Source organism: Hemitrygon akajei, chromosome 32 (genome assembly GCF_048418815.1).
Source record: "Hemitrygon akajei chromosome 32, sHemAka1.3, whole genome shotgun sequence".
NCBI classification, from domain to species: Eukaryota; Metazoa; Chordata; class Chondrichthyes; order Myliobatiformes; family Dasyatidae; genus Hemitrygon; species Hemitrygon akajei.
In genome coordinates, this window is record NC_133155.1 from 19,821,087 (window position 1) to 19,847,578 (window position 26,492).

At 37.4% G+C, this 26,492-nt stretch overlaps 1 protein-coding gene across 4 annotated transcripts in view; it reads left to right on the top strand.

Annotated features, from left to right (window-relative positions):
• Positions 1-26,492, top strand: part of LOC140719833 (zinc finger MYM-type protein 4-like) — a 223,882-nt gene that overhangs the window by 91,088 nt on the left and 106,302 nt on the right. For all 4 annotated transcript variants that reach the window (XM_073034758.1, XM_073034759.1, XM_073034760.1 and 1 more), the window contains 2 exons: positions 7,109-8,065; positions 18,597-18,667. In XM_073034758.1, coding sequence (XP_072890859.1) covers positions 7,109-8,065; positions 18,597-18,667 — 1,028 coding nt within the window. The remainder of the gene's footprint in view (positions 1-7,108; positions 8,066-18,596; positions 18,668-26,492) is intronic.

Here is a 26,492-nt window from a genome sequence, read left to right on the forward strand (position 1 = left end):
TCCTCTCAATCCCACGTACTGTTGAGTGGTCTATAACATAGCCCCATTAGCATGGTCATACCTTTCTCAGTCCTCAATAAAGCCTTATTGGATGAGTTCTCCAGTCTGTTATGACTGAGCACTGCAGTGACATTTTTCCCTGACTAGTAAAGCTACCCCTCACCTTTTAATCCCTTCTGCTCTGTTCTGTCTAAAACAATGGAACCCCAGAATACTGAGCTGCCAGTCCTGTCCCTCCTGCAACCAAGTCTCACTAATGGCTGCAATATTTTAATTCCGCATGTTGATCCATGCCCTGAGCTAATCTGTCTTTCCTATAATACTTCTTACATTACCCAATGTACCCAACTCAGACATTAGTTGCACCATGCTCAATTTTTGATTCCTGATTTTGTCTGAGGTCTTAACATCTCTTTCTGCAACCACTCTACTATCTGTTCTGGCATTCTGATCCTATCCCTTGCAACTCTGGTTTAAACTCCACCCTGTGCAGTATTAACAAACCTTCCCACTAGGATATTGGTCCCCTTCCAGTTGAAATGTAAACCATCTTTTCTGTACAGGTTCCACCTTCCCTGGAAGAGAGCCCAATGATCCAAAAATCTGAAACCCTCGCTCCTAAACCAACTCTTTAGCCATATGCTAAACTGTAAATTATTCCTATTTTTGGCCTCAGTAGCACGTGGCACGGGTAGCAATCCTGAGATCAGAACCTGGAGGTCCTGCCCTTTAACTTAGTACCTAACTCCCTGAACTCACTTTACAGAGCCTCATCACTCTTCCTGTCTGTTTCATTGATACCCACATGGACCAGGACCTCTGGCTGTTCACGCTCTCACTTAAGAATGCTGAGGACTTGATCACCCCCTCAGCCTCCTGAATGATCCAGGGGTTGACCTGTTCCAGCTCCAACTCCAATGTGAAGTGTTAGAAGCTGCAGCTTGATGCACTTCTATTGGATGAAGTCATCGGGGACACTGGAGGTTGCCCTGACTTTCCCACATCTCACAAGAGGAGCACTCAGCTTCCTTGTGTGGTATCCAAAATGCTCTAACCGCAATTATGAAGAAAGAAGCAATAAATAAACTTAAAGAAAATCTACCTGCAGATTTTTCTCTCACTCAAACTTGTCCTTGCTGAAGCCTCGAAGAGCCTAGGCCTCAAATTCCCACTCTTAACTGTGCCCACTCCAACAAAAGACTGCTCTGCTTGCCCCTGCCTTATCTTTATTTGCCCTTGCTAATGAATCCTGATCTCTAATTGGCTGCTGTTCGAAAACCGAAACCCCCAAGAAGTGCTGCTTTTTAATGCACACTGGCTGAGCTGTGTGCATCACCTCTTCTCGTGCTCCTGTGAACAGATTAGCTGCTGTTCAGATCCTTTTAGTTGTTGCCAATCTGTACTGACTGGGATCTGGAAGACAGGAAATCGAGGATCCCATTACACAGGGAGGTATCGAGGCGGAGGTCTTGGAGCTTAGTGTTTAGTTTTGAGAGGCTGGTAATATTGAATGCTGAGATATAGTCAGTGAAGAGTATCCTGATGTATGCTTCTTCATTGTCCTGATGTTCCAGAGTTCCAGAGTGAAGGGCCAATGAAATAGCAGCTGGTATTGATCTGTTGTGACGGTAGGCAATTGAGCAGATCTGGGTCACTCCTCAGGCAGTAGTTGATGTGATTCATGACCAGACTCTCAAAAAACTTCACAATGGATGAAAGAGCTACTGGATGATTGTCTTTGAGGCAGGTTACCGCATTCTTTTTGGGCATCAGTATGTTTGAAGTCTGCTGGAAGTAGAGGGGTACCTCAAACTGCCGAAGCGAGAGGTTGATGTCAGTAAACACTCCAGCCAGTTGCTTAGCATAGGTCTTCAGTATTCAGCCAGGTACACCATCTGGGCCAGATGCTTTCTGTGGGTTCACTCTGAAGCTCTCACGTCGACCTCAGTGTGTAATCAGAGGGTTGTTGGGGGCTGTGAGAGCTCATGTAGGTTCCTCCATGTTGGTCAAAGTGAGCATAAAAGGCACTGGGATTATAGCTCAATGTTTGGTACCAGTTGGACATTGTTTACATGGGAAATATTTTTTACTCCACTCTTTCTAAGCTTGATCTTGAGTCGTTTGAAAGTTCAATAATGGGTATAATTTAGGTCCTTACAAAATATAAAAAATCGTGCCTGAAGTAATTAAGCAGGTGTACTTTTTACCTTGTCAGAAGTTAAAAAAAAATTAGTTTAATGTTTTGTAAGAAGTATAATGAACACAAGTAATTATAATTAAGAGAATTGTAATGTGTTTGGTTTAAAAGCAGAGTCAAAAAGTATTTGCTGGAAACTATTATCAGTTCATCTCATGTTTTAGCAACACTGAAATTGAGTTGCAGGTTTAAATATTGTTAAAGCATTTTGTCATTGGGCTGGTATTATTTCAAATATTTATAGCTTTTCCAAATAAAATAAAATGTTCACATAAAATCAAACTATATTTATCCTCAAAATCTACATTTTAACTGTAGTTACATACCGGATAAATGGGAACTGGAAGACTGATTTTTGTCTGGAAGAAATAATTGCATTGACCATATGATGGGACTACAACTTGAAATAACTGCAGTTGGAATGTGATTTATATAATTTTAATGTTGATCTATGGTTTTAATACATAGTGCCTATAAAAATATTCACTCCCCCCCCCCCCCCCCCCCATCCGGAAGTTTTCACGTTTTACAACATTGAATCACAGTGGATTTAATTTGGATTTTATTGATACTGAACAACAGAGAAAGACACTTTAGTGTCAAAGTGAAAACCGATCTCTCCAAACCAAAATTATCTAAATTAATTACAAATATAAAACAAAATAATTAATTGTATTAGTATTCACCTCCTTTAGTATGACACAGCATATTATCATGGTGCAGCCAATTGGTTTTAGAAGTCACATCATTAGTTAAATGGAGATCACCTGTGTGCAGTCAGGGTGTTTCAATTGATTGTAATAAAAATACATCTGTATCTGGAAGGTCCAACTGCTGGTGAGTAAGTATCCTGGCAAAAATGACACCATGAAGACAAAAGAACACTCCAAGCAACTCCACAAAAAGGTTATTGAAAAGCACGAGTCAGAAGATAGATATAAGAAAATTTCCAAATCACTGAATATCCCTTGGAGTACAGTTAAGTCAATCATCAAGGAATGGAAAGTATATGGCACAGTTATAATCTGCCTAAAACTGAGTCACTGTGCAAGAAGGGGACTGGTGAGGGAGGCTATGTCAACTCTGGAGGAGTTACAAACTTCTTTGGCTGAGATGGGAGAGACTGAGCATACAACAACTGTTGCCCAGGTGCTTCACCAGTTGCAGCTTCATGGGAGAGTGGCAAAGAGAAAACTAGAAGGCATTTGGGAGAATCTGAAGTCATCTGGAAGAAGATTCTATGGTCTATGAAACCAGAATTGAGCTTTTTGGCTATCAGTCTAAACTCTATGTACATCATCAAAAGCGCACCATCCCTGCCGTGAAGCATGATGGTGGTTGCATCATGCTGTGGGGATACTTCATTGCAGTTGGCCCTGGAAGGCTTATGAAAGTAGAAGGTAAAATGAATGCAGCAAAATACAGGGAGATCCTGGAGGAAAACCTTGTGCCGTCTGAAAGAACTGCAACTTGGGAGAAGATTTGTTTTCCAGCAAGACAATGACCGTGAGCATAAAGCCAAAGCTCCACAAGAATGACTTAAAAACAACAAAGTTAATGTCCTGGAGTGGCCAGATCAGAGTCCAGACCTCAGTCCAATTGAGAATCTGTGGTTGGACTTGAAAAAGGCTGTTCTCTCATGATCCCCGTGCAATCTGACAGAGCCTGAGCAGTTTTAGAATGATGAATGGGGAAAGGATGCAGTGTCCAGATGTGCAAAGCTGATTAAGAGACATATCCAGACAGACTCAAGGCTACAATTGCTGCCAAAGGTACATCTAAATATTGACTTGAAGGGGATGAGTAATTATGCATTCAGTTATTTTGTGTTTAATAATTGTAATACACTTAGACCAATTTGTAGAAATTAGTGTTGCTTTGACCCAAGAGTCTTTTCTGTTGATCAGTGTCAAAAAAGACAAATTAAATCCATTGTGATTCAGTGTTGTAAACCAATAAAACAAGAAAACTTTCGGGGCGGGGGGGGAATACTTTTTATAGGCACTGTAATTGCTGCATTATTTTGCATATACATAAATTGGGGTTCCTTTTAAGTTTAAAGTAACTATTATCAAAGTAATATATGTCACCTTATACAACCCTGAGATTCGTTTTCTTATGGGTGTACACAGTAAATCCAAGAACATTAATGGAATCAATGAAAGACTATACCTAACAGGGCGGACAAACATCCAGTGTGCAATGGACAACTAACTATACAAAAGGAAAAAAAGGCTACAAGTATCAAGAATATGAGATGAAGAGTTCCTTTAAAGTGAGTCCACAAGTTGTGGGAACAGTTCAGTGATGGAGTGAGTGAACTTATCACAATTGGTTCAAGAGCCTGATGGTTGAGTGGTAATAATCCTGAACCTGGTAGTGTGAGTCCTGAGGCTCCTGTACAGTTTTCCTGATGACAGCAGCAAGAAGAGAGCATGACCTGGGTGGTGGGGGATCCTTTATCGATACTGCTTTCCTGTGTTAGCATTCCATGTAGATGTGCTCAACGATGGGGAGAGCTTTACCCATGATGGACCAGGCCGTATCTACTACTTTTTGAAAGATTTTCCATTCAAGGGCATTAAAGTTTCCATACCAGGCTGTGATGCTTAGCTGCACATTCATAAGTGTAAATTGAGTCAAGCAGGGGGCTAAACACATAGCCTTGTGGTGCACATGTGCTGATGGAGGTTATGGTGGAGATGTTGCAATCTGAACTGACTGGGGTGTGCAAATGAGAAAACCAAGAATCTGATTGCACAAGGATGTATTGAGGTCAAGATCCTGAAGCTTATGGATAGCGTTGATTCCTTTAAGGTTGTTATAGTCAGTAGAGGTAGTGGGGATAAACTTCACTCCCTATTAAATGCTCCCAATGACATATGTCTCAAATAATCTCTGACAATCAAGTCCAGCTATTGGCGTTCATGTGGTTCTTAGCTACTATGCCCAGCAGAACAGTTTCTACTGACAGGAGTAGGGGCAAAAGCAGGTTACGGATGCCTTAAGACTAGTCACTTTGGTCAGCTCATTTTGGAGAAGAAAAGCTCTGATCTTGAATTTACGCTGCTTTGTGGCTATACCCCCACTAATGGGGAAGTCTTTGGGAGTAAAGTCTGGAGCTGGAGTCCCTAAGGCAGTCCGACATTGAGTTCAATGCTGACTGGCAATTTCTATAACGCATTTGGTGTCAAGTTGTATCGTTCTCTGCCATTGCTTTGGATTCATCAGCTGCATGGAAAGGGGAAGATCTCCATATTGTACTGCCCTAGCTTGCATACTGGCTAGGATGCAACATTTTTGGTCAACCCCAACCAACGGAGGGCCTCACTCACATAAATCGGACACTATTTCGCACCATAACTTTGTATTATTATAGTATTGCTTTTTTTCAATTGCTCTTTCAATCCTAAAGCTTGGATGTATATGGGTTTGAATGGTAATTAAGCTTCATTCTACTATGTAAAAGCAGTTCCTAAGTTCTCTGAAAAATTCTATGACATAATATATTAAGAAAATGGCTACCCTCATTAGGAGGATTGATATTTAATGGAAAATTTTCATTACTGTTTCTAGTATTTCTCCAAGTAGGTATTATTTGTGTTCATGGTAAACATCAGTAAGCTGTCTGCTGGAGGCTGATATCACTGGGTCCGTCTGATCCTGTGCTCTTAAGCTGCTCTGTCTCTAATTAAAAATGAAAGACCAGAATAAATGAAAAGCAAAAGCAGATCAGATAATGAAAGAACCTCTGCTGCAATGCTGCTTTTTACGTTTACTGGGATATGGCACCTTCGCAGTCTGGATACCTTCTTGGAGAATGTGTTTTACTTCTGGTTCATCAAGAGGTCTCCCAACAGGAAAACCCATATTGATACCTAGTTGGCTTTAACTAATTTTGTTGTTGAGACAGGATGGTATTTGTAGAAACACTTGTTTCTATTTTTTGAAAAGAAAGTGTTAATCTGAGCTTTTGTTATCCTCTCTTTAAAATTGTACTCAAAAGTAAGTGTATGACATCAAAAAGTAAAATTGTGTATGCTTCCAATACAGAGCAGTTAAAATATCGTTTAACAGTGGAAAGAGATTTTTGTGCTGCTTACGAGCAATATCATTTTAAGATGTTTTAAAAATGGTGTTGAACAGGTGGATTCACTTTTCCTTCACTTTGAACGTCAAGTGATTTGCATCTTACTCCAAAAATTTTGGGATCCCAGTTGATACTCTTGGAGTAGATTTCTTTGGGCTTAATATTAAAGTGAAGTGAGTACAAAATATTCTATGAATGAAGCAGGGTTCATCTCTAATATCTTCAATGTTTATTCCTTAGACAATATTATGAAAAGCAATTATCACTTTTTTGTGAGAGATCACTGTACTAATTGGCTGTCATTTTTTTGCATTATGTCAATGACTGTATTTCTGAAATAATTTGCTGGCTGCAAAATGATTTGGCTCTGAGATGGATATAAAAGATAAACAGAAATGAGCTTAATATCGTACATTTCTATTTTTGCATATAATTTGAAATTTTGAAATTTTTATTGGAATTTCATACCTTTCATGATTTCTTATGCCTCTAGATTATTGTGTAATTGTGCATGTTTTTGTGATTGATTGCTTATCCCTAAAACATGAAACTAATTAAAATGGACGTTATTGTCCAAAGTAATAGGATTTGGATGTAAAAGTCTGCCATGCTTGAACTGTGGATGGAAGTAAGAGATGTGTTTTGAAGATTAATTTTGAGAGTTGATGTCTAATTTTGTGTTGGTCCCGTATGATATTTTTACTGAGTAGGCTATGTATATCTCATGTTGAGGGAGGGATATACAGTGTCTGTGGTCTGCATTATGCCTAAGAATATTAACAAAATGTGTTTATTAATTTGTCTTTCCACTTTCTTTTTAGGTGAGGAAGAGATGGATACCAAGGGTGGTTGGCCGCGGGTTCTGTCCAGAGAACCACCTTCTGAGGCACTGGACTTCAGCACAACCAATAGAGCTAAAGCTGAACGGAGACTTGAGTTGTCCACCACAGTGAATGAAAGCAGCTTTGACCAGAGAGACTCGTTTGGAAGACAAAGTGATGTTTTTAACAATAAAGAGCAAACTTTGTTACACAGAGGACATATGTTGTCAGTTGAAGATACAAGTGATTACATGAGTTCAGGTGAACTTGTTGCTGTGCCTTTAGAGGAAGATAACGATGAAGAAGTTGATTTTCATCCAGTGAGGAGTCCACAGATTCAGGTCTCTCAGAGTAACCAAACTCGTGAAGAAGAAAATGGAGTAGAACAGACTACATTTAAGGAAGCTGAAGAAAAGAGGAGAAAGTCTAAACTCGATGAGCTAACGTGTAGAAAGCAATCTATGGAAAGCAATCCTGATGAATGCGAATCAGATGGTGCTAACAACTTTGAGAAAAGGTTTTTATTAAAAAATAATGATTGTAACAAGGGCTTTGACTGTGAGAATGGGAACAGGGATGTTCATAAAACAATTTTATCTAACAGGAACGAAGATGGTTCCATCTTGCATAATACACAGATATTTAATATTGCTGAAAATGGAAATGATATTTTGAGAACAAGTGGAAACCCTGCTCTGAGTGAAGAGGAAATATCTGCAACGCTGGCACGTAAAGCAGTGACTCTGAAAGAATCTCTGGGGTTTCCTGTGAAAAGGCTAGAAAAGGATTTTGTCCCAGAAAGCAGGCTAGCAATTAGTGATGGTTTTCAGACACTGGTTGATCCTTTGCCAAGGCGAATATTGGAAGAACAAGTTGACTCTCCAAGACCTGAAGCTCCAGACAAAGGAAAAATTGAAAAAAATCGGAAAGCAGTTGAACATGAAGATATATTTCCAGGTTAGTTTCAAAATGCAGATTTCTCTGGTACTATGCATACAAGTTCTAACCTTCCCTGCTGTTTATTGAGTTCAACAGATGGTATCAGCCAAAAACTACCCTTGCTTTTGTCCAAAGAAAGAGAAGATCAGCCTTAATTTCCTCTGTGCAGGGAATTTTTCAATGCCCTATAACTTAAGACATGAAAGAGTGAAGATTGATGTCGTAAATGTTTCCCTAAATTAAAATTCCAAGGTTTGTGCCTGTAAGTCCTTGATTTTGTATAGGGAGTTTGTCAGCAGTGCACAAATCTAAGCTACACGTCTTAACTTTGCAATGGCCTTGTTTAGTTACTCTATGAAATATGAAGGTTCAATTGTTTTAACGATAGAAGTGGAGAGAATTGTCATTTCATGTTAATTTCAGTGAAATCAAATTACTCAATATGATCATATTTCTAAGGCTACTTTTGTGATCTTAGAAATATTGACCGAGGATTTTGAGTAGCAGTATGTCAGATCAACTTGCTGAGGCTACAGCAAGCTTTTCAGTGCAACTATAAGAAGCTGGAGTGATGGTGTTAATCAGCTGGCTGGAAGTTCAGGACTTCTGCATTTATACAAGTCGGTGTTGGAGTTCTGAATTTCTGGATGGTTACAGAACTAAATAACAGAATAACCAGCCGTTTCGTTCAAAATGTGGGCTGTTGTACATTCCTCAGTTATGGGAGTCTACGTTACGTAATATAAAAGCACATTTAAACATGCATAGAACCCTCTTATACAGTAGTGGTTTCTAATATACAGTCATTTGCATCATTAAAGCAATTGGAGTGAAGCATGCAGTTCATAACAGTTGCTGAATGAGGACATAGTCATTGACTGAAAGTGTCAGCCTTGCTACTACTTCCTTTCGGTTGGAAGTTGAGGGCTCAAGCTTTGAGAGGCTCATGCACCTAATCTAGCCCGACACTTCAGTTGAGTAGAAAGTACTATATTGTCAGAGCTTCCATTTTGTTTTGAACAGAAAACAAAACCCTTGGGTGCCATCAATCAGTGAAAGTTTAGGTTACTTTTCTATTGGCCTAGCAAGCATTTATACATTAATGATCACTGAGTATCATGCCATTCATTTAATATTGTTCATGGCAACTTACTATGTTGAGAGATATTTGAGATTTTGGGAATATATTCAGTCAGTTCATCCCCCAAAACTCTGCATGCTGTCATTCCAGTTAGCAGCAAATTTTGCTGCTGTTAGAAATACACTTGCAAAAGTTGAAGACTGACTCCCTTTATCAATATTGCAAATATTTCCATACTTTTGTGTTCTTAATGTTTAGTGAAGAGCTTGAAATAGTCCAAATGTCATGGAAAAACACTTGCATTTGTTGTGCAGCAAAAACTTACTGATCTCTGGGCTAAGTCTGCATTTTGGCATCAGTGTGCTCCGAGGCCACCCTGGTCCTCAGTACCATGATCCTTTGGGACAGCAGAGTGTCATGCAAGTGGATAGTGAGAATGGGACAGATCCTGCTTAGAAGATGCTGAACAACCTTTGAAAGCTGGTTAAGACCTCTCAGTGTTCAAAGTAAATTTATTATCAAAGTATGTATACATTATGCAACATTGAAATTCATCTCTAACAGGCAGTCACGAAGCATAGAAACCCAAAAGAACTCACTTAAAATAAAGAGAAAAAACAAACCATGCAGACAGTGAACACAAGCAGATAGTGTTTTGAACTGAAGTCCACAGAGTCCATCCCCAGACTCTTAGTTCAGAGCAGAGCAGAGAGCTGAATGGCCTGTCCCTCACCTTGGGCCCAACACCCTGCCCTTTTCAACCTGGCCTGGTGCCTAAATTGTCATTCAAACATCCAGATCTGATGCTTCAGTACACTCTGGGGCCTGGTCCCCACCAACTCAGTTCAGCCTGTACCTGACCTTTCTGATTTGGCCCAGTGCTTAAATTGATCAGACCTTGGGTCTTCCTCAATTTTGGCGATGGGCCCCACTGAACTTGCCTTCGTTCTGACACATTGAATTGCCTCCAAGTTCAAAGGGAAATTAAGGTCTATTGCTTGCGATGATCATTTGCCAAAAAAAGAGTGATGAACAACGTATTTAATTGTTTTTCCTTGTTTTATCGGCCACCAGCCGAATGTTGCTGAGAATCACCAGTGCCATCTTCAATCTATACCTCTGCTTAATTCATTGTCAAAGACATAAATGTTTTCGGTGTTCAGAAATGTTCAATGGCTGTCAAAATTCTTCAAATTAATCAATTTTAACTTTCTAAAAATTTAATTAAGTTAATAGCAATTTGCAAGAGCCATTCAAATTAAACAATTCAAAACTATTTACTGAAAGCTCGGTCCATTGTGCTATTCCTTGTTTGCCATTGTAGGTAACTTGTACAATATCCAGATCTATAAAAGTTGAAAATGATTTTCTTCATTGCATAAATGTGAATATTGACATGTTTACAAGACTTGTTAATATAGTTGTTATCTATTGTGGCATAATTTTTAATAAAAATGGAATTTATGTTTAAAAGTGATCAGATATAAGCAGTTTGCCTTTAGATATGATTACTGTGTTCTTTTTGATAAAAGGTAACAAACATTTTAAACGTTGAGTAAAATTAATCAGAATTGGCATAATCTCTAACATAAAATAAGAAATCAGCAATGATTCAGCCAAGTTTTCTTGGGACTTCTCCACTGCAGTCAGATCTCCCTTGACAAATAACTGGGAAGATTTGGTTTCTCTTTTTGAGTCATAGAAATTGTGCATGTGCGGTGAGTGAAGAAAGTAAGCTAATTGGGAAAGAACGAGGCAGTGTGGCTTTGCGAACCTATTTCAGTAAGTTCTACTCCAGAAAGCTATATGATGCCACTCCAATTAACTGTAATTTTGATGGTATTAGATATATACTCCTGAATGTTGATTGGGAGAGATGGTTAGCAGGTAAATGGATGTTCTGACAAGAGAGAGGTTCTTGAAATTAAGATGGGGAAAGTTAAGGTCAATATGTTCCTGTTAGAGTGAAGGGCAAGTCTTGCAGAATTGGGGAACCCTGCTTCATGAGGGAGATTGAGGCTCTGTTCAGGAAAATGGGTGAGTCCTTTGTCAGGTATAGGCAGCTAGGATCAGGCAAGCTCCTTAGCAAATATCAGGAATGTTGGACTGTACTTAAGGAAATCAGGAGGGGAAAAAGAAGTTACATAGTATCTTTGGCAGATGAGGTAAAGGGGAACTACAAGAGATTCTGTAATACTAACTGTAATGTGGTAACAAGGGAGAGAATCAGTCCCCTTAAGTTTCAGTGTGGCTGGCCATGTTTGGAGCCAGGGGAGATGAGCAAGGTCTCAAATGAAGCTTGGGAATTCAGGGAAGAGAACAGTGATGTCTTGAAACATTGAAAGTGTGAAAAAGAAAGTGTTGGTAATCCAGAGGCGTATAATGGTGGATAAATCCCATGGCCTGACCAAGTATCAGAATCAGGTTTATTATCATTGGCATGTGACATGAAATTTGTTAACTTAGTGGCAGCAGCTCAATGCAATACATAAAAATGGAAGAAAAAAAACAAATAAGTGAATCTTATTCAGTATATTTTATACAGTATTGAATAGATTAAAAATCATGCAAAAACATATAATATGTGTGTATATATGTTTACTGTATATGTGTGTGTGTCTATGTATGTATGTGTACACACACACACACACACACACACACAGATACCCCCCCCCCCCCCTTTACAAAGGTGGAGCGTTCCTATCAGACCTTTCTTAGGCCGAAATGGCGTAAAGTGAAGAACCATTAATTTATATGGGAAAAATTTTCGTAAAAGCAAAAATCCTCTTTGTAATGCAAAACAGGTTACTAATGTAGGTCTTTCGTAAAAGCTAAGTGGTGTAAACTGAACATTCGTAAAGCGGGGCACACCTGTATATACATACACACACATGTGCATATGTGTGTGCTTCAAAGGTATATTTAGTGTCAGAGACATGAAACAATATACATCCTGAAATGCTTTTTCTTTGCAACCATCCACGAAAACAGATGAGTGCCCCAAAGAATGAACAACAGTTAAATGTTAGAACCCTAAAACCCCCCAGCTTCCCTCCCTCCTGCGCATAAGTGGCAGCAAGCAACGATCCCCCTCCCCCCAGCAAAACAAAAAAGCATTAGCACCCACCACCGAGCACTCAAGCGTGCAGCAAAGCAACAGCAAAGACACAGACTTGCAGTGCTCCAAAGACTACTCGTTACCCAGTATTTGACATATCACAGTCTCTCTCCCTCTCCCTAATAAGGGAGAAAGAAGTGTCTCTATTTCACAGTGAGAGGGGAGACATAACAAACAACTCTCTGGTTTATGATGTTAAAAAGTCTGTTGCGTTGCTTTTTCCAAGTTCTGTGTCCAAAGATCCATACACAGCCATAGATCTTCGACTCCCACGATACACTGATCTCCTGCCGGGACACCAACCTTCGATCCACCTGTCTCCAGAGTCACGAGATCTATTTGTTCCATAGGTTATTGTGGAAATCAAGGGAAGAAATTGCTGATGACCAGGCAGAGATTCTTGTATTTTCCTCAGCCAGGGGTGAGGTACTGGAAGGTGCCCAATGTGTATTTATTTAGGAAGGGATGTAGGGACAAGTACAGGAACTTCAGGGCAGTAAGCTAGCACTATTTATCTACCTTTGGAAAGGCAAGGTCTGATTAGAGTTGGTCACTATTGTTTTTGCATGTAGGATATCATGTCTCAAGAATTTCACTTTCAACAAGGTGTTACCAAGAGGATTGACTAAGGCAGGGTGGTAAATGTTGTTGTTTTGGACTTCAGCAAGACCTTTGTTGATGTTTTGCATAGTAAACTGGTCTGGAAGGTAAGATCACATGAGATTCATGGTGAACTAGCCAGATGGATATTAAATTGGATTGGTGGAAGGAGTTATGGGGTGGTAGTGAAAGGTTATTTTCCAGCTTTGAGGCCTATTCCAGCTGCATGTGGCACGGATCAGTTCTGGGCCCATGCTGTGGATTAGAATATAGGTCCATGATTAGTAAATTTGTGAATGACACCAAAATCAGAGGTACAGTACTCTGAAGAATGTTGTCCAACCTTGCAGCAGGATCTGGAACAACTGGGAGAGTGGGCAAATGAATGGCAGATGGAATTTAATTCAAGCAAGTGTTAAGTAGTGCATTTTAGAAAATTAATCTAGAGCAGAACATTGTAAATAACAGGGGCCTGGGGTGTTTTGTGCAACGGAGGGACCTAGGGTTATGAGTGCAAGGTTTCTTGAATTAACAATACAGCAAGACAGAATGGTGGTGAAGAACCTGTGGAGCATACTTTCCTCCTTCAGATGGGACATTGAATTGGGAAGTTACGTTAAAGGTGTATACAGCATTGGTGAGATTTTGCAGTTCTAATCACCATGTAACAAGAAAGGATGTGATTAAGCTAGAGGGGATGATGAGAAGATTCACAAGGATGTTAGCAGGACTGGAGGGCTTGATTTAAGGAAAGACTGCATTGGCTCGGATTGCTTTCACTGGAGTGAAGGAGGCTAAGGGATGATCTGAAAGAGGTCATAAAATCAGAGGGACATAAACAAGCTGGATAGGGGAGTGCAATACAAGAGAGCATAGGTCCCCTTTAAATCTGGAAACTGAGGGGCAAGTTTTTTCCACTGAGGGTGGTGGGTGTATGCTCTGAGCTGTCAAATGAGGTGGTGGAAGGAGTACAGCTGGACTATTTAATGAAAGACATTTGGACAGAATCATAGTTAGAAGGGCTTAGAGAGAGAGAGAGAGTGACCAAATGCAGGCAAATGTAGCTCAGGAAGGCTACTTGGTTGGCAATGATAAGGTGGGCCAAACTGCAGTATGTATGACAAGGCATGAACTCTGGACCAGAAATAACAAAACTGTGATATTCAGCTGTCATGTAGAAGGTCAGGCATGATTTTGATGAATGACAGAGCAGATCTGGAGGCCAAGTGTTGCACTTGTGTAAGTTTCTGCCTGTAATTGACAGAATTGTTAATTGCAATGATGTAAATTAATGTGGTTAATCTCAGATTGAAAACTATCTTTTTTTTGGAATTTGATTTCACCCATAGAGTAAAATAAATCTGTATTATGGAATGTTTAGGGTACAACATATCTATTGGGAGTCTTTTCATTAAATTGTCTGTTAAATATTTTTAACACAATGTAGCATAAAGAATCAAGTAACAAATTTGGTGTTTGATTCACCGACATTAACTTGCTTTGATATTTGTAATGTGTTTTGATTATGCAGTGATATTTTGTGGACTATTTTCTAGCATGAGAGTGATGACAAATGAGCAGAAATTAAGTAGAGCGGGACAGCTTTCTCTGGAGTTAGAATGAGCTTTGATCTCAAATATATGTGGCTTAACAGGATAGATAGAATTATTTCATCTGGTTGTATGATGCAGATCTAGAGGGGATTTTCTCAATAAGAAGGCAGGGGAAATTGTTTTGCTCTTGAATTTTTGGAATTCTCTGCTTTGAAGACTGAACATACAAACATTTTGGGTCAGAAATTTCAATGGAAATGTGGATGCTGATCAAGTTGTGTTTTCTGTTCAATTTTATCTATGAACTTCAACAGAGGTGCAGTGCTGAGGAGCCTTGCAGCTAAGTTCCTGTTTGTTCTGAAAATAGAAAATGGAATTGAGTTTTATCCTGTTCAGCTAGTAATCGTTTGGCAAGTGTCTCAGTTTATCCAGTGCTCTGTGCTGGGATTTGATTAGCCAAATTATTTTATAATAGTTGGAATGTATTCCAGTGCTCACAGCTCGTCTTAGACATGATTCAGTTCACTATTTGAAGCAGTAGGAGTTGTGGAAAAGATAATGTTCTAACTGTATATTTGTGGTCATAATTTCTATCTAGGCTGTGTTATTGGGTGAAAATCCAAGATGGTGACTAATTCCTTTCAAAAGTAATGGAAGAAGTACACAATGGAGTGAAAAATAAGAAATGTTGCTCCAAATTCAAGAAAATAATTATTTTTTAATGTATGTGTGGGAGTTTCATTAACACTCCTGGTAATGTTTTTAAGCAATGTTATTGATTAATGGTGCATCTGTCTAAATTTCTTGTTGGGACAACATATTGGCACTATTTGAGCTTTTCTGGGTTAATTGTGGTGATATTGCTGACTTAAATTGGGCTGATAAACTCAAAATTAAAGCTTTTGTTTAGGGACATACAGAAGTTAAGATGAAGTCTGAGTCTACTAATTGTGCACATTCCATATTCTGTACTTTACTGCAGCCAATGCTGTCAGATCTACCTAGGTAGTAGGCTGATTATCTGCCAGAAAGTTGACCCCATTCTTATGCTGCTAAAACTAGTGGTGATCTACATCATCCCTTCAGTCCTTGCATCACTTAACTTCTATTTTTAGTCATGTGCCTACTCTCTCCGGAGAAAAGGCACCAGAGAATGGAAGTAAAAAAGGATAAAAGTTCAAGGATGAAATACAGATGCAAGATAAAGTTTGTGAACCCTTTGCAATTACCTGGTTTTCTGCATTAATTACTCATAAAATCTGGTTGATCTTCATCTAAATTATAATAGTAAAAAAACACAATCTGCCTAAACTAATAGCTCAAAAACAATTGTACTTCTCGTCAATACTGAGCACACCATTTAACCAATCACAGCCTGGGTTCAAAAAAAGTATGTGAACCACCAGGGTAATACCTTCTACAAAAGCTATTTGGAGTCAGGTGTTCCAGTCCATGCAATTAGATAGGAAGTGTGGTTTGTGGAGGTGCCCTGCTCTATATAAAAAAGACACACTAAGTCAGGTTACCGACAGAGCCTGCTCTTCTCAAGAAAGATCTGTTTATGTGCACCATGCCTCAATGCAAAGAGCTATCAAAAGGACCTTAGAAGAAGTATTGTAAAGATGCATCAAGCAGGAAAAGGCTACAAAAACATTTTTAAAGACCCGAATGTTCATCAGATCACGGTAAGAGAAATTGTCTACAAATGGATGGAATTCAGTATTGTTGCCTCTCTCTCTGGGAGTGGGCGTCCTGCAAAGATCTCACCAAGAACACAACATGCAATGCTGATGGAGGTGAAAAATAACCCAAGGGTAATGTCAAAAGACCTGCAAAAATCTCTACAGCTTGTTAAAGTCTCTGTTCATGTGTCCACTATAAGAAAACAACCGAACAAGAATGGTGTACAAAGAAGGACACCACAAAGAAAACCACAACACTCCAAACAAAAAAAATTTGCTGCATGTCTTAAGTTTGCAGACACCACTTGGATGTTCCACAGTAATTCTGGGAGAATATTCTGTGGACAGATGAGACAAAAACTGAACTTTCTGGCAGAAATGCACACTGCTATATTTGAATGAAAAAAGGCACTGCATACCAACACCAAAACCTCATCCCATCTGTGAAGCACGTTGGAAGGAACATAATGGTTTGGGCTGCTTTGCTGCTTCAGGGCCTGGACAGCTTGCAGTCATTGAGGGAACAATGAATTCAAAATTGTATCAAGACTTTTTACAGGAGAATGTCAGGGTAAAGGCCCATCACCTGAAGCTTAATAGAAGTTGGATGATGCAACGAGACAATGATCTGCAAAACAAGAGTAAATCAACAACAGAATAGTCTAAAAAGAAGAAAATTCATGCTTTGGAACAGGCAAGTCAGAGTCCAGACTTTAACCCAATTGAGATGCTATAGAAACTTAGAAAATAGGTGCAGGAGTAGGCCATTTGGCCCTTCGAACCTGCACCGCCATTCAGTATGATCATGGCTGATCATCCAACTCAGAACCCTGTACCTGCTTTCTCTCCATACCCCCGATCCCTTTAGCCACAAGGGCCATATCTAACTTCCTCTTAAATATAGCCAATGAACCGGCCTCAACTGTTTCCTGTGGCAGAGAATTCCACAGATTCACCATTCTCTGTGTGAAGAAGTTTTTCCTCATCTCGGTCCTAAAAGGCTTCCCCTTTATCCTTAAACTGTGACCCCTCGTTCTGGACTTCCCCAACATCGGAAACAATCTTCCTACATCTAGCCTGTCCAATCCCTTTAGAATTTTATACGTTTCAATAAGATCCCCCCTCAGTCTTCTAAATTCCAGTGAGTATAAGCCTAGTCGATCCAGTCTTTCTTCATATGGAAGTCCTGCCATCCCAGGAATCAATCTGGTGAACCTTCTTTGTACTCCCTCTATGGCAAGAATGTCTTTCCTCAGATTAGGGGACCAAAACTGCACACAATACTCTAGGTGCGGTCTCACCAAGGCCTTGTACTATGGCATCAACTGAAACAGTTTGTAGGGAGGACAGTCTAACATTCCTCCTCGCCGTTGTGCAAATCTATTCGGCAACAGCTACAGGAAATTATTGCTGCTAAAGGAGGTTCTACCAGTTATTAAATCCAAGGTTCACATACTTTTTCCAGCCTGGATTGTGAATGATTAAACAATGTATTCAATAAAGACAATCGTTTGTTATTAGTTTAGGCAGATTGTATTTGTATATCATTGCGACATAAATGAAGATCAGACCATATTTTAAGAGTAATTAATGTAGAAAACCATGTAATTGCAAAGGGTTCTCAAACCTTTTTCTTGCAGCTGTACATTCTCACCAATACAGGCTACTAGTAAGCTAAGCAATCTTTTATAATTATCCATGGAAAATAAGCCCTGTTCTGGTAATCTGTTTGGTTGTGCACATTTTGATCACATTCTGCAGGACTAAAAACTCTCTTCTTCATTCACCCTTTCACTGAATCAAGCAATTGCTTCCATATGGTGGGCTTCCTCTCAGGCTACCTTGGCTAGCCCAAGGAATTTGATCTGAGGAAAACCAAAAGTCTGAATGATTTTCTGATTCAAAAGAAACTAATATTTGGTCTTCACTTGGTCCTGATGTGTAGCTCAATGCATGAATATAAGAGGTTGCTACAGATACACAGAATTTGGGAAATAACTCGTAAGTGCTGCTTTCTCTTTCATACTACCCACTGCACTGTAGGATGTTTAATTTTGTTCAGGACTATTGAACTAGCCTAGCCTGGGTGTCTCTTGTGAGCATTGTGGATATGTGCTTAAACCACCGCTTCCGTTAAGCTATGTTTCAGTGAAGTGTTCTGATCAAGATTTTCCATCGTATAATGACTTGATTCCTAATTTATATTGGTCTTATCGATAACATGTACTCATAATTATTAAATTGTTAGCATTATTGGATATCTTTTTGCATAGCTGAGTACAAGTAAGTATTTAAATGTAATGAACAGTTTTAATCTGGTCGAACTAAAGGTTAAATATTTCTTCAGCTACTGTAAATCCCCAAGGATTTCTAAATAGCAGATTTATTTTGGTGGCAAACCGAACATAATCCAGAAATTTATCAGTAGAAAATTGATGATTGATTTTAGTTTCTGTTGAGACATCATACAAATGCGAATTATTATTCTAAATAACACAATGCTTGCAATTCTTAGATGAAGAAACTCACGATATCGATGATCTTGAATCGGAAGCAACTATAACAGCAGTTAGAGCATCCTCTGTGGTAAGAAATATCCATGTAAATTGGATACTTATGTGCTGTTGATCTAATGGAAATGTTGTTGTGTTGGGAACCAAGTCTTGCACAGAATGTAATGTGCTTTTTATCTTGGTTTGCACTGATGAAATATATCAGTTTATCAATTTGTGCATTTGAAATAAAATATTTGGAAAGATTTTTTTCTCATTAAGTTCAGACACCATGAGATTGCTTACTGTGTGCTACTTGTCAGCATTTTAAATCATTGAGTACCCCCAAGAATTTAGTTCTGCTGTTCACCTGCCATTGAAACTTTTATCCATGCTGTTATTGTCTACGATCTTTACTTATGATGTACTCCCGTTTGGCTTGTTCTAATCTCTCTAAACTTGATGTCTTCTCGAGGTTAACCCCTTTCCTGTCAGTGAACTCTGCATCTTCATTCATGCCAATTTGCATTTCCTCCTGATTAAGTAATGCTTTATTTTTTAAAATTCTTGATTTCCTTTTCAAATCCCTCCAATGTCCCACACCACTTTATCTCTATAATCTCTTCCAAACTTCTAACTATCTAAGTTAACTACACTCCTCGAATTCTAGCTTCTGTCATTCCTGTATATTAGTTAACCTAATTTTGGCAGTATTGCCTTTTATTAGGCAAGGATCTAGGAGCTTTCCTAAATGTCTGCACATTTGTTTTGCCTTTTTCCCTTCAAGGTGCATTAAAATATGCCTCTGTAAACAAGCACTTGGCCATCTACCCTGACATGTGGCAGGCAGGCATATTTGTTTTGCAGTGTTCCCATGTGCCTTTGGCATATGAAGAAGTAAGTGTACAAGTAAAATTGAAGTTTGTTATTTTTGAAGCGCAGTCATACCAAAAACATTTACATTTTAGATACTCTTTATTTTATCAATGGGCCTGAGTTGAAGAAAATTGATATTTCTCTTGGTAATTATTTGAGACGGTGAAGCATTTGTGCATAATATGTTAACTAATCTTTGAGTCTGTACTCAACAAGCTATCATTGATAAAGGTCAGAATGCATTCTCATGAAACCTACTAAATCCATTTCAGTGCAAAATTTGTTGAAATTGAGGTTGATGTAAACTTAGCTGGACTCTGCTGAAAAATTTTCCTGTCAAATACAATAATAAGTTGGTTAAAAGGTTACTTACAGCTTCACTATTTTAAGTAGAAAGTGAGGCAATTTATTCATATTAAGTGTAGATGAAACAGCTAAAATGGCATGTATGTAATGCTATATTTGTATATAACTAATGGTTCTGAATTGATTTAGTTTTGAATGATTAATGAAATTCTTTGTTTAAGGACATTTAAATTTAACTATGAAGAAATTACTAAAGGTGCTACTTTAATTCTATCACTATTAGCATGGTACTGTGTATTTTTGAACTTTTGAGGCTTATTTTTGGAGTGTAACTTGAACAAATTAGGCTGGCACTTGGAGTTAAAAAAGTTTTTTTTTCTTTCTTTTTCAATCTATTATTATTAATATCAACAAAATAAAATTGATACATAGATAACGGGATTACAAACATACACATTTCAACTCAACATGAAAGAATACATAAGCAATGATTACAGTATAAATGAGTATTCCCAAATCATGGACGATACAATATACAAATAAACAAGGCAAACCTAGGTATATCATAATATATATTAAAAAAATAGAAAAAACAAAAAGAAAAAAAAATATGCAAAAAAAACTAATCTAATAATCTAACTAATAAGGAAAAAAAAACAAAAAAGAAAAAAGAGGAAAAAAAAGGGCTGTTTATAACATCTCACAAAAATACAAAATCATCAGTGTCGTCAACTCCGATCCTCTCAACATATATAAAATTGAAACTGGAAAAACAAATAGGCTTGGAACAGGGTCATATTACATCATATGAAAATATTGAATAAATGGTCTCCATATCTTTTCAAATTTAATAGAAGTATCAAATACACCACTTCTAATTTTTTCTAACTTTAGACATAACATAGTTTGAGAAAACCAGTGAAATACGATAGGAGGATTAATTTCTTTCCAATTCAACAAAATAGATCTTCTAGCCATTAATGTAAGAAATGCAATCATTCGACAAGCGGAAGAGGATAAATGGAGTGAGTCCATCATTGGTAAACCAAAAATTGCAGTAATAGGATGAGGTTGTAAATCAATGTTCAATACCGCAGAAATAATATCAAAAATGTCTTTCCAATATTTTTTCAAAAGTGGACACGACCAGAACATATGAGTTAAAGACGCTATCTCAGAATGACATCTGTAACAAATAGGATTTATATAGGAATAAAAATGAGCCAATTTATCCTTGGACATATGAGCCCTATGCACAACCTTAAACTGTATTAATAAATGTTTAGCACATATAGATGATGTATTAACTAATTGAAGAATTTTATCCCAATTCTCAATAGGGATAGTAAGGTTAAGTTCTCTTTCCCAATCATTTTTAGTCTTACAGAAGGGCTCTGAACGTATCTTCATAATTATATTGTAAAGTTTTGATATTAGCCCTTTCTGAGAAGGATTTAGTTCAAACAAATTCTCCAAAATACCTGAAGACACAAAATTTGGAAAAGTAGGAAGTACAGTATTTAAGAAATTACTAATCTGTAAATATCTAAAAAAATGAAATCTAGGCAAATTATATTTATTAGATAATTGCTCAAAAGACATAAAACAATTATCCAAAAATAAATCGGAAATACGTAGTAATCCTTTAGTCTTCCAAGCTGAATAAGCTTGGTCTATAATAGAAGGATAAAAAAAGCAATTGGATACAATAGGAATATTTAAAACAAACTGAGTCAACTCAAAGAATTTCCGAAATTGAAACCATGTACGTAAAGTATGTTTAACTATCGGGTTGTCAATTCGTTTCGGCAATTTAGAAAGAGCAAAGGGAAGAGAAGTCCCTAAAATAGAACCCAATGCAAATCCTTGTACAGATTTAATTTCCAGGTTCACCCAATGAGGGCTAAAAGATATATCCCAATCCTTTAACCAACATATCAAATATCGGATATTAACTGCCCAATAATAAAATCTAAAATTAGGCAATGCCAATCCACCTTCCTTCCTTGCCTTCTGTAAATATATTTTACCTAACCTAGGATTTTTATTCTGCCATATCTATGAGGAAATTTTTGAATCAACATTAGCAAAAAAAGATTTCGGAATAAAAATTGGTACCGCTTGAAATATATATAAAAACTTGGGTAAAATAACCATCTTAATAGCATTAATCCGACCTATCAGAGATAAAGATAGTGGTGACCAGTTAGTAAACAAACATTCAATCTGATCGATTAAGGGTAAAAAATTAACCTTAAATAAGTCTTTATAGTTTTTTGTGATTTTAATCCCTGAGTAAATAAAAGAGTCATTAACTAATTTAAAAGGTAAATTTCCATAAATTGGACCTGTCTATTTAAAGGAAACAATTCACTCTTATAAGATTTAATTTATATCCGGAAAAATCACTAAATTGAGCCAACAATGATAAAACTGCAGGAATGGATTTCTCAGGATCAGAAATAAATAATAATAAATCATCCACATATAATGATAACTTATGTATATCTGTCCCACGATTAATGCCAAAAACGTTCTGTGATTCTCTGATAGCAATTGCCAAGGGTTCTAAAGCAATATCAAATAATAATAGACTAAGAGGACAGCCTTGTCCAGTACCCCGAAATAAACGAAAAAAGGGAGATCTTTGATTGTTAGTAAGCACTGAGGCTACTGGAGTATGATATATCAGTTTAATCCAAGAAATGAATGTCGGACTAAAATTAAACTTCTCAAGCACATTAAATAAGTATGGCCATTCAACTCTATCAAATGCTTTCTCCGCATCTAATGAAATGACACGTTCTGAAGTGCTATGTGAAGGAGTATAAACAATATTCAATAATCTCCTAACATTGAAAAAAGAATAGCGATTTTTAATAAAACCAGTTTGATCTTCCGAAATAATTTGGGGTAATACCTTCTCCAGCCTGGATGCCAGTAACTTGGAAAAGATCTTGGAATCTACATTCAATAAAGATATTGGTCTATAGGATGTACAGTCAGTAGGGTCTTTATCTTTCTTCAATATTAAAGAAATGGAAGCTCTATAAAAAGATTGTGGCAGATTGCCCAATCTAATTGCTTCTTCAAAAACCCTTCATAACCAAGGAGAAAGAGTAGCGGAAAAACATTTTTAAAATTCTACTGTATACCCATCTGGACCTGGTGCTTTCCCAGAATTCATAGAGGAAATAATCCCTTTAATTTCTGCATCTGTAATAGGACTTTCTAATATTGAAAGATCATCTGATGATAATTTTGGAAAATTCAATTTCCCAAGAAAATCACACATGGTATTACGATCATGAGGGAATTCAGAATGATACAGGGAGGTATAAAAATCTTGAAATGATTTATTTATCTCATCATGGTTAACTGTCAGATCCCCATTCTGCTGACGGATCTTAGTAATTTGACGTTTAACCAAAGCATTCTTCAATTGACTTGCTAACAGTTTACCCGATTTATCACTATTTATATAAAAATCAGATCTGGTTTTCATTAATTGATTTTCAATCGAAGATGTAAGTAATAAACTATGTTCCGTTTGAAGTTCAACCCTTTGTTTGTAAAGCTCCTTACTAGGAGTAATCGAATATTTCTTGTCAATCTCTTTAATTTTATCAACCAATAAAAGAGTTTCCTTCTTAATGCGTTTTCTCAGACCAACCGAGTAGGAGATAATCTGTCCACGTATATATGCTTTAAAAGTGTCCCGAAGTGTTCTGCAAGAAATATCCTCCGTGGAATTAGTTGAAAAGAAGAAATCGATCAGTTCCTTCATAAATTTAATAAAATCCGGATCTTGCAGTAAGGTAGAATCAAATCGCCATTGTCTAGCACTAGAAGCTGTATCCGTAAATTTAATAGAAAGTTTTAATGGAGCATGGTCAGAGATGGCTATAATATCATAATTACAACCAATTACCGATGGAATAAAACAAGAGTCAATAAAAAAAAGTAATCAATTCTCGAGTAGGAATGATAAACATGTGAGAAAAATGAAAACTCTTTGTCCTTAGAATGCCGAAATCTCCAAATATCAAAAATTCCATTATCAGTCAAAAAAGAGTTAATACAAGTGGCCGACTTATTAGGTAAAGTCTGAGTAGATATAGATTTGTCCATCAAAGGATTTAAACAACAATTAAAGTCACCATCCATTATTAACTTATATTCATTTAGATTAGGTAGAGAAGTAAATAAGGACTTTAAAAAATCGGGACAATCCACATTTGGAGCATAAACATTAACCATAGCAACCTTTTTGTTTAAAAAATAAGCCACTAATTAACAAAAATCTACCATTCGGATCCGAAAAGATATCATGTTGGACAAATGCAATAGAGGAGTCAATAAAAATTGAAACTCCCTTTACTTTGGCATTCAAATTCAAATGATACTGTTGACCCCTCCAAAACCTAAAAAAGCGATAATTATCCTCTTTCCTCACATGAGTTTCTTGTACAAAAATAATATGAGCATTAAGTCTTTGGAATACTTTGAAAATCTTTTTCCGTTTAATCGGATGGTTTAAGCCATTAGTATTCCAAGAGACAAAATTAATGGTCTGAGCCATATTTCTGAAATCAACCCTTTGGTATATAAAGGGTTAACCAAATTATGAACTCATGCACCCGGAAGAGGAACAAAAATAAGGGGTGGACCCAGAAGTGACGACATTGCGGACATTTTAGTAGTTTAAAATCAGCCCAAATGAAAAAACTAAAAAAAAACTAATGTAAGAAACATAAGATTTAGAAAAAGACCTCCCACCCCCCACCCAAGAGGAAAAGAAAAGACCACCCCAGCCAGGGATAGGCTGGGAAAAAGGAAAGAGGAAACTAAATCTACCCCCATATCAGCAGAAGACAACTCCGTATATAAAGGATTAAAAAAAGATCCACCCAAACTCTAAAAAAATAATAATCACTATACTAAAACCAAACTTCTTAATATAATTGGTAGTAAAAAAACCCAAAAAGAATATAATCACTAGTAACTTATAAATCGGGTTAAAACCCAAACAAACCAAAAAAAATTTAAACTGTGATAAGAGATGCACTATAGGAAGAAGACGAGAGAAAGAAAAAAAATGGCGAAATCAAAAAAAAAGCCAAAAATATTTTAGAGAAGAAACCGCCATCTTAGTAAAAAAAAATTCACCTTCGAAGGATTAATAATAATGACCAAAGATAAAGTACAGTGGTTGAAGTAAGTTGAATAAAAAGATTAGTATGTTGGAAAAAAAACTTTAACTAGAGTATAAAATATAGAGTAAACCTACACCAATAGCCAGAAACAAAATCTGGTTTTGGAAATAAAAACCATCTTGCACGATCAAAATCACTCATTTATTAGCAATGAGAATCCGTAGCAGTAGGGAAGTTCTCATTCAGAAAGCTTCTCGCTTCAGATGTAGAAAGAAAAACACGCCTTGGTGCATTCGAAGGCGAGATTCTGAGCTTCACAGGGTATAAGAGCGCAGGTTTTAGATTTTTCTCATAACATTCGGACATCAGAGGTTTAAAAAGAAGCCTTGCCTTCATTACTTCTGGACTAAAATCTTCTACTATTCGAAAATTGTGATCTTGAAATTTGACCATCCCTACATGCCGAGCCACACGAATAAGTTGCTCTTTAACATGCACATAGTGAAATCGGACAATTACAACCGGTGGTTTAGCTGAAGCACTTGGTGATCGACGCATAATTCTGTGAGCGCGATCGAGTAACGGAGGACTGTCTGGGAATACAGAAGGGAACGCATCCTTTAAAAGTTGAGCAAAGTACTTCGAGGGGTCCCCTTGTTCAATTCCTTCCGGGAGACCAAGTATGCGTAGGTTCTGCCTTCTGGACCGATTCTCAAAGTCGACACTCTTGGCTTTAAGTGTTTCCACCTGTTTAATTGTCGAAAGTAAGTTCTGCTGCAGTTTTTCAATTATCAAGTCTCGCTTCCGAGCGTCTTCTTGCAGAGTTGCGATTAGAACTTGCTGCTGGTTAACTACTGAATCCATCTTATCCATATAATCTTGAAAAGCCTTTATATCTTGTTTAAAGATTTGTCGTTGTTCTTAAAATTTTTGATTTAAAACCTCCAATAACATTTCATAAGTCAATTCAGTGCGCTTAGGATCAGTCTTTTTCTTCCCGTTCCCGTTAGGACCCTTCCCAGGTTCTCGCCCTTTAGATCTAAGAGCCATTTCTGTATTCATTTCTTCAAAAATTCACAATAAACTCTTAAAGATAAGTCCAAAAAAGTAGCAAGAATCTTTTGGTGTAGGTAAAAATAAGTTAAATAAGGGTGATCATAGGTTAAAAAAAGTAAAGGTTATGGAGCGAATCTGAAACAGTGCTCACTCCATGAGCGTCTCCTGCTGACCTCTGGAGTTAAAGTTTTTAAGGTACTGAAAGCGGTACATGGAGAAGGTGGTCCACTCACACAGACAGAGGAGATGGGAATGGGTGAGCTGATTTTCTAATCAAGGAAGAAGCAAAGGCTTCAAAGGAAAGAAAAATATCCCGGGGAGATTAAATGACATGATGTGGTTAGCAAAGAACGAGATAATGTGCTTAGTAAAGAAACAAAGAACTGCTTGAAGATGAAGTGATTGAGAAATCAGAATCATAAAAAGTAGAGGGAAAGCAATAGGTAGAAATTTGAAATTAAAGCAAAGTACTGGAAAGAGTTACTAAACATCTAGAATTTAACACAAAGGTTGAATAACACAAAA